The 15,299-nt window shown below is 35.5% G+C and overlaps 1 protein-coding gene across 1 annotated transcript; it reads right to left on the minus strand.

Moving 5' to 3' along the window:
* Positions 1 to 4,817: 4,817 nt before the first annotated feature.
* Positions 4,818 to 5,607, minus strand: LOC124896708. Its single transcript, XM_047408434.1, has 2 exons — positions 5,133 to 5,607; positions 4,818 to 4,951 (listed from the first exon to the last, which is right to left on the minus strand). The coding sequence occupies exons 1-2, from the start codon at positions 5,605 to 5,607 to the stop codon at positions 4,818 to 4,820; spliced, it is 609 nt and encodes a 202-aa protein (XP_047264390.1).
* Positions 5,608 to 15,299: the final 9,692 nt, after the last annotated feature.

A 15,299-nucleotide genomic window follows, 5' to 3' on the forward strand; every position in this document is an offset into this window, starting at 1 on the left:
TCTGTCTTTATTAGAGGATAGGTGGTGACCTCTTTTCCTTCTTCAACCTTAGTGGTTGAGCTTACACTATCATTATTTTCACGGGTACTTTCACTAGCCCCTACACTTAATGATTCACTCTTATTAGACTGGAAGGGTGGTTGATTATTCTACTTGCTTTGATAAGTATGGTAGGCTTGGGCCTCAGTATCCCCTTTTGGTTTATTTTTTGTCATTGGTGTGGTAGTTTCTTGGGTTGGTTGAGATCAGCCCCCACCTCTCCTCAAAGGCATCTTTTAAGTCAAATTATTTGAATTAATAAAAAAACACCATACATATCTATTAGTGAGAAAAAGAAATAAAAGAAAAGTGGATTCTTCTTAAGGTCAACGATCGAGCTAATGAGCTGTCACAGCTGTGATGGGCCATCGCGTAACTCATCACCTTTAGGCAGTGTTTTAGTGACCATACAATGGTGAAGTCGATGTTCCATAATAGAGTTGGTGGTCCATCACGTTAATTGTTGTTGTTATCTAGAAAACATCAACTAATACTGCTTTGCTGATGGCTACAATGATGGTCCATCCCTAAAGTGACGATTCGTTACTAAGGTGACAGTCCATCGGTGACCCCAATTTACTTTAATTTTCTTTGGTTCATTCTATCAAATACTTGGTGTGCTTATGTTTTTAATTCTATAGAAATCTCAAATTTTACTCAAAATTCCCTCAAAATGCATGCTATAACAAGGTTACTCAGACTTACCCTAAATAGGCTCCACCATTATAATCAAAATACTCTTTATCATTACTCATAAAACAAATTTAAGCATGCATCCACCCATACTAACCCTTTCAATAATTTAGAAGGTAACCTTATGAAGAATCAAGGCTGAGAAACATACTTGGGATTGCAATGCAACTTCAAATTACTTGAAATTCGTAAAACTTAAACACAGAATCATAAGAGTTGCTTTTTTTAGTGGAGGGGATTTGAATAAAGTGAATGATAGAACAATGGGATGTTTCCAGGGCTTAAATAGAAAAAATAAGGAACTGAAGAGTTTATGGCATAATGAAAGTGATTTAAGATAGATGAATGTGGGGGTTTCAACTATTTTTGAAACTAAAGTGGGAAGGATGTGCATGTACATAGGTAACTGTTCTAATTCTTATCAATAAATACACTAGGGTCAGGTCATGGGCCCAATTTGTGCAAGATTTGCCTAATATTTGGACTTGGGATGGCCTAACCATCAATTAAGTTGCAACAGTTGCTGACAGTTCAAGCGATAGTCCATTGTTAGAGTGACGAATTATCGGGTGAGTCATTACTCATTACTAGAACTTTAGAAAAAATCCCTTTGGTCGATGATCTCACCGATGGGACATCGTAAAGGCGGCAATCCATCTTTCCAATCATCAGGCTTTATCTAGCATATAGCCCAGTTCAAGCTACTAGTGATTGTCAAAGAGACGGTTCATTACATAGCTGATGATCCGTTGGGCTCCCTGTCCTTGGTTATCTAGAATAATTCAACTCCAATTTTCTTGTGACTATAACTCCTACACACTCAACAATGATTAATCCTACAAATTAAACAAAAACAAATACCTACATTACTTTATAATACATTATGGGTTACCTCCCAATAGTACCTAATTTAACATCGCGACAAGGCTCGATTATCTTGATTACTCAGACTTCATTAAGATAAATCATAGACAACTCCTTTACCTTATATGTTGGACCAATGTATTATTTGATCCTTTGTCATTTAATTTGAACACACTTACATTTTTATTTTCCAATTCAACTAGTTCGAATGGAAGAACTTAAGTTATTTTGAACGGTCCCGACCACTTCAGTTTTAGCTTTCCTAGAAAAAGCTTAAGTCTGGAGTTGAACAACAGCACCCAATCACCCACTTGGAACTATCCTCTTTTGATTCTCTGATCATGGTACCACTTCATCCTCTCCTTGTAAAGATCAACAAATTCATAAGCTCAAAGGAAAAACTCATCCACCTCATTAAGTTGATCTAGCCTTATATCAGTTGCCTCCAACTCAAGTTTAACTTCTTGAGTGCCTACAACACCTTATGTTCAAGCTCTACTAGAAAATTACAAGCCTTACCTAAAACTAGTTGGTAAGGAGACATTCTGATGGGTGCCTTGAAAGCCATTCTATATGCCCAAAGAGCATCATTAAGTTTTTCGACTAATTACTTCTATTTTCATTAATGGTCTGGGATAAGATATACTTGATTTCCCTATTTCACACTTCCACTTGTCCACTAGTTTTGGGGTGATAAGGTATGGCTACCTTGTTTAGCTTCACCGCTACTTAGCCAAAGCAGCCTCAAACATTATTTTGTAAAAGTGAGACCCTCTATCACTCATAATGGTTCTTGGAACACCAAATTGAGAGAAGATGTTATTTCTCATGAATTCCACCACTCACTTGCTTTCATTGTCTACTAGAGCTATATATTCTACCTATTTAGACATAGTCCTCAGAAACCAAAATGTACTTGAGACCATAAAGACTCACAAATGGCCCCATGAAATTTATGCCCCATATATCAAACAGCTCCAATTCCAACATCTTGGTCATTTGCATCTGATGATGTCTAGAGATGGACCCTTATCACTAATATTGATCACAAGCCCTCACAAGCATCTTCTTGAATAAAGAGCCAATAGTAACAACTTTACAAGATCCTTTTTACGGTTCGATCACTTGCGTGATGCCCTCCAACTAGGAAGGAATGACATGCCTCCAAATTAGTCAATATCTATACCACCGGTATACATCTCCAAATAATGTTGTTAGCACAGCATTTAACTAAATATGGTTCATCCCAGAAGTACTTTTTTACCTTATGTAAAAACTACTTTTTTGATGGAAACTGACGTTTTCTGGAATGATGTCACTAACCATATAATTGGAAAAATTAGAAATCATGCCAAAAGATCAAGAGTGGCTTCCAGAACCTGGTCATTAGTAAAAGAGTCATAAATCTCCAACTCTTTTGAACTCTTCCCTTCATTCTCTAATCGAGATAGATGGTTCGCTACTCAATTTTTACACCCTTTCCTATCTTTGATTTCAAAGTCAAATCTTATAGCAACATCATCGATATAATTATCCTCGGTTTGGAATCCTTCTTTTCCATTAAGGACATTAGAGTTGTATGATTCACCACCACCTTTGTTCCCAATAAGTACGCTCAAAATTTTTCAAAATCATAGACTACGCCTAGGAGCTCCTGCTCTATAACAATATAGTTCTTTTTTTCTCTATTCAATGCTTTACTAGCATAATAGTTGGGATGAATGATTTCTTCCTTCTTTTGCCCAAGAATATCCCGAAGTATCATCCCACTTGCAACCCACATCACATTAAACATCTTAGACCAGTCTGGAGCAATAAGTAAGGGTGTAGCAACTAATTTTTCTGTAAGGAATTGGAAGGCCTTCAAACAATCATCATCAAACATGAACTTGGATTCCTTTTCCAACAATTTACAAAGTAGATTTTCAATTTTGGGTAAATCTTTGATGACCCTCTGATAGAAGCTTGCATGGCCAAGAAAACTATGTACCCCTTTCACCAAAATGGGAGGAGGTAGTTTTTCAATGACTTCATTCTTTGCTCAGTTAAAGTCAATTCCTTTGAATGAAATTTTATTTCCTAATACTATGCCCTCCTTCACCATGAACTAGTATTTTTTCCAGTTAAGGACAAGGTTGAAATCCTCACAGCATAGCAATAAATTACCTAAATTCACTAAGCAACTATCAAAAGAATCACCAATTATTGAAAAATTCAATACTCACTTCCAAAGTGCCTTCACTATGTCTGAGAAAATGGACATCATACACATTTGGAAAGTGGCAGGGGCGTTGCACAACCCAAACAACATTCTCTTAAAAGTAAAAGTTACAAATGGAAAAGTGAATGGCATTTTTTCTAGACTTTCAGGTACAATTGATATTTGACTATAACTTGAGTATCCATTTAAAGGGTAACACCAAACCCTTCCTGCCATCCGGTCCAGTATTTGGTCCATAGAGGGCATTAGAAAATGATCCTTTAAAGTACAAGAGTTTAACTTCCTGTAGTCCATACATACTCTCAACTCAGTCATCGACCTGAGTGGAATTAACTCATTTTTCTCATTAGCTACCAATATCATACTTTCTTTCTTAGGACACACTGGACTAGGCTTACTTATTTTTTTTATCAAAAATCAGGTAAACTACTCCTATATCTAACCACTTTATTATTTCTTTCTTCACCGCATCTTACGTTAGTAGGTTGAGTCTGTGCTAGTGCTCAATAGTGGGGATGTAATCTTCTTCTAACTTAATCTTATGAATATAGATCCCTGGTGAAATGCCTATGATATCGGTAATCATCCACCCAATGTCCCTCTTATATCGCCTTAATACAGAAATAAGAGCATCAATCTGACACTCCACCAAATCAGCTGCAATGATAACCAGTAGAGTATTACCTTCACTCGAAACACATAAAAAAGATGCCCCAGTAACTACTTTAACTCCAACACCAGTGGTTCTTTAATAGAAGGCTTCGCAGTTCATGTTGGTCTATTTTTTAGGTCTAAATCTAGCTTTTAAGAGGCATATGAATATCACCCCATTCCAATTAATGAACACACAAATTCATTATATTAATCAATCCCTTCACTATAAAAATTCATTAAGACTGTAGCTAAGAGATCCATAGCAAACTTTCTTCAATTGGTATAACTAAATAAAATTTATCAATGACATCAATATCTGAGACTACACTTATCTTCCTTAACTAATTCATATATTAGAAATGTCAAAGCTAACTTTTTCATCATTGAGACTAAATTTTAGCTCTTTCTCTTCCATATCAACCACTACTCTTTCAGCTCCTAAAGATGGTCTACCCAAGATTATGTGCACTTCAAAGTCCACTTCAGAATCGAGAAGTACAAAGTCTACAGAGAATATAAAGTTGGCTACTTTCACAAGCATATATATAGAATGCCCACTGGTCTCTTTGCTGACCAGTCTGGTATCAATAAACAAATAGACATAGGTTTAGGATTCCCTAAACCTAGCTATTCAAAATTACTAATGGCATGAGGTTGATACGTGCACCTAGATAACAAAGTGCTTTTGATAAGCTAAATGCTTCAATCATACATAGGACAGTGAATGCTCCCAGATTATCTTTTTTCTGCACTAATGATCTAGAATCAATGGCACTACAATGATAAAGATTTTCCACGAGCTCATAGCTAACTCCTGTCTTCTTTGTCACAAGGTCCTTCATGAATTTAGTGTATCCTAGAATCGTCTCTAACACCTCAACCAAAGGCATATTCATTGACAACTGCTTCAGCATATCGATAAATTTGCAAAACTTGCCCTCACCAGTTTTTTTCTTTAACCTATATGAAATGGGAGGTGGTGGCCTTAGAATTCTTGTTGGGGAGGCATCTACCTTCTTTCCTTTTCCATACTCCATGGCAGTAGCATTTTTATACTTAGATAATTGCTCTACTTCTGCACTCTTCTCCTCTAAGTCCCCCGGCTTCTCAGACTTAGCTAGTGTATCATCATTCATTATATCCTCTAACTCAACATCATCAACTTTGGAGGGTGCTCTCAGGTATAGGTCTGGTAAGAACTTACCACTTCTAATGGTAATAGGAATAGATTAACTATTATTCCTCAGGTTCTAAACTGTATCACTCAATAAAGTCTCACTCATTATTTGATTGAACGATGTTGATAATTGGCTCATTTGTGCCTCTAAATATTTAATAGAGGTAGAATAAGAGTCAACTAACTACCTCATAGTTGACAAATCACTCCTCATTTTCTTAACACCTCCATTGGTTGACTCTATCCCTTTCAGTAATTTAGCTATCATGGCTTTCCATAGCTTTCTTCCCAAAATCATTTGCAGAATTGTCACGCCTCCCAGGTGGTACATATAATCCACTTCGATCACTCTTATTCTTCTAGTTTCCTTGGTTATGATCTTTATAACCTGACTTATCATAATAATTCTCCTACTGATAATTCTGACCTTTGTTTCCTTAGACACTGGCCCAGAAACCCCCTGGTTATTCAAATAATTTGCCTTCTCCTTAGAATTGGATTTCGCCTCCCTACAATGTGATCTTATAGCTTTAACCTTTTCTATCTTTCCCAAAGAGCAAATGCTTTGTGAGTAAATTCATTTGTGTCTTCATGTGAGCCATATCCTGATCACTTTTCTCTTCTCTTTGGTATTGTTTGCCGGAATCTCACTTGAGTAAGTGTTTCTTGCAACCTCCAAATCGCCGGTATGCCAAGATCTACTCATATTTGTTAGTCTATCCTACATATCTATAGCCTCGGTAAAATCGCAATCCATGAAAGATCCTCCTGCAGCATTATCCACAATTAGCTTCGTATTTGAGTTCAAAGCCCTATGAAATATTCCATCAAATGTTCATTAGTCAACTTATGGTTCGAACACTACATCAACTTAATCTTAAACCTTGTCCATGTTTCATGAAGAGCTTTAGTAGGCAGTTGCCTAAAGTTGTTGATATTATCCCACAATTGTAACATCTTGGAAGGTGGAAAAAACCTTTCTAGGAAAGCTCCTTTTAGTTTCCTCCAATATTTTATAATATCAGGTGTCAGCTGATTCATTCATAGAGTTTACTTCCTAGAAAGAGACAATGGAAACAGCCTTAGATGAAAGGCATTTTGTCCCAATCAATGATGATAAAATGGCGTACAGATGTTGATGAAGTTCACTAAATGTTGTTAGGATCATCCCCAGGTAATCCACCAAATATCCCTTCAAGTTAAGCAGTTAAATCATCATGATCATAATATTAAACTTCACTCTAGGATCCAATCCTGGTGGAATAGTTTCTCCCATGGAATCAGCTCTATCCATATTAGCATCATCATCATCTAGATAAAATTTCACCAAAGGCTATTTGTGCATACTTCCTCATGCTTGTTAATTCTGAGTTACTGGTGTGATGCTTTCAATATGTCACCTGTTCATCGGATCAACCAACTCATTATCCACTAAATCCTTATTATCTAAATTTTGTACTCGACTGGATGCATCATTATTTTATTGGTAAACCTGTGCATTTGTGGTGTAGCAGAAACTAGGTTGGGGTGAATCCCACAATGAATGAGTCAAAAATCTTGCTTGAACTTATTGAAATCACCAGGCAGTATAGTAAGTATAGTGGGGGATTTGCTAAAATAGTTAAAAGTAACAAGAATAGGATGCTTGAGGTTGTAAACAATCTAAGACGAACACTAGGCTTATGTTCCCCCTGGATTCTAACTCTGTAGATTCATCGTACACTATCGAACTATTCCAATACCTTGAATATAGATTTAACAAGTTATGTATCACCAACTATTTGTTAGAATACTTTGGTGAATTTTACTCATCTCCTTTAGGTTACAGAGTGTCACCTTACTAACCCTTGCCTTGGACCCCATTTTCAAATATCTTCTCTAGGTCTCAAGTTGATTAGATGAAAGTTGATCATCTTAAGTAGATAGTGTGGGTAATATTACTTTGACAATTAACTCCAAATTAATGTTGTGATCTCCTTTTCCTAATATCTACCTCCCTCTCAAGTTCATAGTGAATACAAGTGGGATCCTAACATTGGACATCGCTAACAAATCAATTAAACTAAAGGAAACCACAAAACATCCAAAAGTCTTTATCTAGAATGACTTGACACTTCCTCTACTTCGTTAATACACCAGGTTCCCACACCCCTAGCTAAGAGAATTAGCTGCTCATAGTTATGAGATAATCATGGAATCCATAGATAATTCCAAATCAATCTCATAATAACGAAAGAGGAAAACCAGAACTCTCAAATTGAAAAAAAAAACAAAAATAAGAACACGATTATATGGTGTGTAATCTTAGCCCCAAAGGGCATAAACTAGCATCTAAGGGCCTATCTTTACATATAACTAACTAAACAATGCCTAAAGGGTATTTATAGATTACAAGAAAACCCTAGAATTCAAATCCTAAAAGTAAAAAACTTGATTAAACGTATATAATAATGACTAAAAACATAATAAGAGTAAGTTTAGATTACATGGAAACTCTACAAAATAAATCCAAAACGATCTGAGAAAAGTGCCTCGAAAGCTACCTACGGGCCATAGGTGGGGGAGTAGGTGCCAGTCCCAAAATTTTCTCTCTGTTTTTGCAAGTTTTGATACTTACGGACCCACTTACACCCAGTGGGTGGTACCTACAGGGTGTAGGTGCAAAAGTAGGTAGCCATTTTTTAGCTTTTCATTCTATTTTCTTCCGGTTAGCTTCCGATACCTAGTTTCCTACAAAATCACTCCAAAAACACATCAAGCCTAATAAAATAGCCTCAAGTAGATGCATATTGTCCAATTTTAAGCATTGTAAGTTCCATGAAACCCGGGCATATCAGGACCCTCAACTTAGAACATTGCATTTCCTCGAGCAACGAAAACACAACACAACAATGCTTAACTAAGAGAAACCTAAGATACCTATGGCAATCAATTATCAAATATTGCTCAAAACACATTACCCTCTCTAAGTTCAACACTTTAAAACCAATTGTGCATATCTATGAAGCACAATGGTGTAATACAATGGAATCAAGCTATGACATTACATTAGCAACAAATAACCATGCATATGAATAAAATACACTACCCAAACAAGTAAGCAGCTAGCAACAAAACCTATGCGCCCTTACAATAAATAATTCTGTATCACTCATATAAAATCATGTATATTAACACAGGGATGTATCAAGAGACACTCACACTCACAAGAGAACTTCCACCAATGCTCATCAAATACCATAGGCTTGCTCTTATTTTCTTTACCTTGGCTTTCAGACAGTTAGGTTAAGATCACAATAGGACTTTATTCAGCTTGTACCGTAGGCTTGAGGGGTTGGTATGGTACATATGGACTTTTGAGTGATTAAGGCTCCATGGCACTACACATACTTTGGGTTCCACTTATCAATCAATTTTTGTTTTATTCTGCCCTTATTTCTCCCTTCTTATTATTTTATTGCACATTCAAGTTGTGTATGGTTTCTTTTATTTTTATTTTTCTCCGTTTCACAATTTTTTTCTTTTTCTTTTCTACCACATCTAGCCCTACTTTCTTTTTTCTTATTTTAACCTTCATCATACCCACTTTACATTAGACATCCCTATGATTGACAACCTCAACTTAGGAAAGATACCTGAGTTAAGGTGCCCAATATCGTACGATGACCTGGGCCAAAATAGGTTCATTATAACACAAAGGGAAGGTGAAAAGTGTAACATGAAAAATAGACTATACAGACTTAAAATAGGGATCAAGGGATACTTATTCATACATGGATAGTCATTTATGCTAAAAGTATACTAAGTTCAAGAACAACCTATAATTCTTTCCTAATCGACTATCCTACAAACCTAGGCTAGACAAATTGAGCAAGTTCTGATTCAACACACAAACGGAACTACATATTATCTCACACAGACATGGCACAGGGTTACATCACAAGGTATTACCTATCCAGTTCATGCATTTGTTAGAAATGATTATCATATCCCTAATCCTAATGCCATAACAAGATTCATAATAGTCATATATATATATATATCACACAGTTCTAAAACAAAAATTTAGAGGGGTATTATTTTTCTCAAAACTCAAAAAAAGAATGTCAATTTCACTAGACACTTATTTTTTCCTAATAAAATAAAGCATCACAAAACAAAACATAATACGCCTAAATATGTTGGCTGTACTAGGAATAGGACTCTGAGGAAAAGAGGCACGGTATTAAAAACCCCAAGAGGATATCAAGACCCACAAGTAGCCCCCCCAACTAAAGACATGCATTGTCCCCAATACATTCGGCTACTATAATGAAAGAGAGTTAGAAATATACCTGTGGCACTATAGGTGCAAAGATCTGATGTCAATCACAATAAAAGGCATACAAATAACAAAATACCTTGGGTTGTCTCATATGTGTTATTGTACTTATTTCATCCTCTCATGATTATGATGATTTTCTTCGGGCTATGTTAGTCTTTCATACATCTTGCATATTACTCATAAATATTTATGATGATGACATTTATACAACTGCATACACCCCCATGTACTCGATTCCTTTCCATGGTACTGGTCCACATCTTTGCATGTGGGCTGTATTTTCTCGGTATGTAGGTTTAGGTGCTCAGTTCCAGGTTCGACAGTGATTCTTTGGGCAAGCTGTTCTACATTCTCTGTTTTGGTGAGTTCCCATGTTCCAAGGACGTGATTTCTGATGTTGGTTTCACGGAATTGTTTACATTTGATAAATGATTATGAGTTAGTTGGGGCATGTCTCAATGGCTTGCTGGTTTTATTGATTTTCTTAGAGGCTTTTTAGACTAGTATAGATGTTGGCAGTTGACTAATAAGTCGTATTTTTTTATCTTTCTGAAATTCTTTTATTCTTGGATGATGATTACTCCATTGATATTTGAGGGTTATTTATGGAAACCTCGTTGATTTGTGTTGAACTAAATGAAAATGGCTCAAAGGGTTAGCTTGGTGCTATTCATAACCTCAAGCACCATGTGACGCTCTGGGACCTATTTTTTGGGGCGTTACACTTGAAGTGATAGATTAGTTTGACTAATAATTCCTGAAGAAATTGATCTGGTTAAGGCATCAATCTAACAATTATAAAGTAAAGGCTCTAATCATCTTGTTACCATTCTCTTTTCCCAATATTAAATCCTTTGTTCAAGCAAATTATGTTTATAGGAATATTCCCCAAGTTTGCAATGAAGTGAAATCATAAAATTGAAGAGATGATGATAGAATTGCAATTGTTCTCAATAGTTCATCAATCCCACAACCCTAATATTGAATTACACTAAGGCTTCCATAACCCTAGCATGGGACCTTTATCCACACATAATTAAGAATGATATGAACAAATTATATTTCATAAATATTTCAAAATATACGTATAATTCAAAAGAATATTCTCAATTCCAAGCTCAAAAGATTAAAAATAGTGTACACTTCAGCTCTGCACTTGTTTCACAGACACTTTTTATGTTATAATTTGAGAAATAGTTATAATATGCCTATCCTAACCCTAATGTGGGTATTATAGGATCCCAAAAAGTTAGGATTTGAAATTTGAATTTAGACTACTGCATCACCATTGACGGTTTATCTAATGGTCCTTTGAGACTGTGATGGACTATCAGGACTACGATAGTCCAGTGGCTGGATAATCAGTTAGTATCCAGTATATTGTTGTGCTACAATGGTTGGCAATGAACAATGCAATAGATTATCAGGAAACTAATGGTTTCTCAAGCTAGTTGTCCCTAAAGCCCAACTTCTCACTCATTCTGGTTAAGCTCCAATGGCAAGGTCAATGGCCTATTACGGTTCTAAAGGTCAGTCACCTGGACCATCTCCTATCTTTAATGATATGCTTATATTCTTCTTTGTGGTGGTAGACAGTCCGACAATCCATTGGGGACTTCACTTAGTCTATCAGTTTGTCCTTCGTAGCCTTCAAAAATCTTTTTTTTTTCTGGTTTATCCTTGATCTAAGTTGCTATCCTAAAAATAAGAAAAACAAGCATAAAATACACCAATTATTGCTAAAAAATAAAAATATTTTCTCTGCAAGGGATACAAAGTATATCGACAAAAGTCAGAACATGAGCACATCGATCGACTGATCTAAATCATGATATAAATATGATAAGATGCAAGACAATTTAACTGAGTAAAGAAAAAGGCAAAACTGAATGTAAATCCAACCTTTCTGTACACAATTAAATAGATAAAATTGGAATAATAACATAAAGAATATGCTTTCATAACAATAAAATTGGACCCCATAAGCCAAAAAATATGAAAAGGTAAATAACCCAATACAGGTCCCATAAGTTTGGAGGGAAAAATTAAGGAAGAATATAACACATATACCCAAGGCAGCCATAATTTTCCAACCTTCATGCCATCATTGGGAACCCGTCCGTATTATGCCACACTAATAACAACTCCTCCTACCAGAGTTGAACCGATATTTGAATCACCAATCTCATAATCAATAGCTGGACTCAAACCAATATATATATATCATTATTACCATAATCAATAGCTGAACTCAAACTTGTTTTTATGTCATCAATATCATAACTAATAGCCAAACTCAAATCAGTACATATATCGTAACTATCAAGTTTTACAGTAATTAGCATCAATTCCCAATGTCAAACCATCATGACCATCAATTATTTAACTCATCAAGCCTCATAATAAGCATTTTAAAATGTATTAAAAGTGTATAAATATCTAACAAGACTAGCTCAAGTCTTGGCCTAGTGAGTTGAAAGAGGCTTACTTTTAATTCCTAAAATCCATTATAAGGCAAACTCTACCCCAAACTAGGTTAAGGTACCTAGATCCACTTTGACATATTAATAAAATATTAATTATCCCTAATATAGAAATTCTATGAAGGATCTAAGCAACTAAGCCAACTAAACCTAAATTATGATTTTTGAATAGCCTAAACGGTACAACTAATGCAAGTAATGGCAATTGTATCACCAATAACTATAACTCATCCCAAATCTAACATAATATCATAAACATAACATCAAATATCTCAATATGAAGGAGGGAAACATATCTTACCTAGAAACCAAAGACTCTCACTAAATCACTAATTTTTCCTTTCTAGAAGCTTTCACAAGGTGCTACACTATCAAAATCACAATCTACTCATTAAAATGAGAACAATGATACCTATATTGCACTATTATACTTTTTGTCCAAAATCATGCAAAAATATCATGTGGGACCCATTTTAGAAATTACATTTTTGAAATCATCAAAATGCTCCCTATGCTCAAGTAGTATTACCCTTAAAAGTAAGTGAAATCCGAGCTATATTGGTACTTAAATCAAGTCACCAAGATTTTAGAGATTTAATGTTGAAAGGGGAAAATCAACCATGAAAATAAAGGAACCTTACCTTAGATTTGAAGGAGAATTTCATAATTAACCCTTATCTAAGCTCCCAAAATCACCCACAATGCTATTCCTAAGCTTTCCTTATTTTTAGGGCTTCAATATATTAGGGATGGAAGAGAAATAGTAAATAAGGGACTAAGTGGTTTATTTTTACCCTTCTTAGATACATGGGTATCACATATGCAACCTGCCAGTTGTATTCCCAATATATATCTATAAGGGCAGAAGTCATATACAGGACATTAGTATCAAATATGCGATACTTGCTAAGCTACTCGAGGTATTGCTTATGCAACACTACTCTAGTCCCAATCCAGATCGTGTACACGATCAATAGCTTATGATTACGAGTGCACCAACATTAGTTAAGACTTAAAATTTTCCAAGTCTCTACCAACCCATCGGGATTCATCCAAAAACCCATACATTCAAATGAACTATGCTACCTGTAATGCCCTGGGTTTTTGGTCCTTGAAATTTTTTGAAATTTTATCCTCACTAACATAACTATAACTCACCCTATGAGTCATAGGGTATCTCGATGGGTCCTATGACCCTAGTTGTAAGGTGTCCAGTAAATGGTTCTAGAGTTATTGTCCTTATTACGACTTGGGGACATAAGCCGTAAGGACCCATGATAAGTTATTGGACTTAAATTGTAACCTAAATTTTGTGTGTGTGTGGATAAGTTCTATTCTGAGTATGAGTCGCTCACTATGAGTCATGAGGACTTATTATAAGTCATTTAGTACAAATCGTTGGGTGACCAGTGTAAGGCCCAAGTGGCTCTATCTTTGATACGACTTGGACCCTACGTGTTATATGCTCACGATAAGAGTTGTAAGATGTAAGTTGTGGGGTCAAAAATATGGTTTCTCCCTGACATTGTCTTGGTTATGACTCATGGTAATAAGTCGTAAGGTGCTGTTACAATTCGATGTGTGACCCTTAGTCACAAGCGGCAATTTTTCTTATTTTTAAGTTGAGGAAACTTTGGACATTTCCCACTTTAACCACTTAGACCCCATATCCATAAAACATCTTTGGGGCATTTCTTCCATAGTTTAATGCATCAAAGATTCTTTTTATTCTCTCTAAATATCCTCAAGCAAGATACTTAGGGTTTCCAAGAAGTAGGTCATCCAATAGCTTAAGGGTTGAATTCTTTCTGTAAAAATTGGTATTTTAGACATATTAATCTTTCCTAATTGCTAATTTGTTAAGAACATAAGTTTTAAAGAAATTTCATATGATATTAATGTTGGTTTTGAAACATGGGTTGAGGGTTTTAAATAATTATTATCTATGTGATGTTTCATGTTTGTCCATGCATGGGTTATATTTAAATGGGGTTTTAAAATCAATTTGATGCAAGAATATAGTGAATAAACCAAGGGATTGTGATATTCCTCAACTTATAACTTTTAAAGTTGTAATGGCCTCAACCCCATATTGTGAAATTGATTTTTACATGAAGAATATGCACATTGAATTGATTTTAGCTATGGTATGATTGAAAAGGCTAATGAGGTACATTGGTTTCAAGTTGAACCTTATAGGTTTAGTGATTTAACAAGCTATTTCATAATTTGACCAAAGGGTTTGTGAATTCCCTTACGTGATGTAATTGTTTTGGCATGTTGATGTTACCTTGCAAGTGTAGTTGGTATGACGTACCAACAGTGTATGCCTAACGAGTATCATGATTCAATGTATAGGAATATGTGATAATTATTTTAATTGGGCTTTAATAAGGATTATGTAGTTGATTCATGAAACTAGAAGTCCTGAGGGACCAACACTAGAAACCGCGATAATTGACGTGGGGTCTATATGACCAAGTGGTTCGAGTCTCCCTTATTATTATCACATGATTGCAAGGTTTGAGTCCCCCATATTATATTACCTGATTGGGCATTTGTGTCACCTTGATATGCCAGGAGGTTTAAGTCTCCCATAGCACATATAAATACCCTCTGGTTTGTACGGCCACACGCACTGGAGCCCAACTAGCTACGGGAGAGCTGGGCTTATATAGGTCGTGGGTGCCTTCTTTTGTTATGATGGTTGAGCTACACAATCCAGGCTAAAGTTTTAAAGTTCATGCTAAGCCTTGTCCCCTATCTCGGGATGTGATATATATGTATATGTATATGCATTTGATTATGTGCATTGAATTTAAATCATTTTGAACTATTGATCAT

Source organism: Capsicum annuum, chromosome 3 (genome assembly GCF_002878395.1).
Source record: "Capsicum annuum cultivar UCD-10X-F1 chromosome 3, UCD10Xv1.1, whole genome shotgun sequence".
In the NCBI taxonomy this organism is placed as follows: domain Eukaryota; kingdom Viridiplantae; phylum Streptophyta; class Magnoliopsida; order Solanales; family Solanaceae; genus Capsicum; species Capsicum annuum.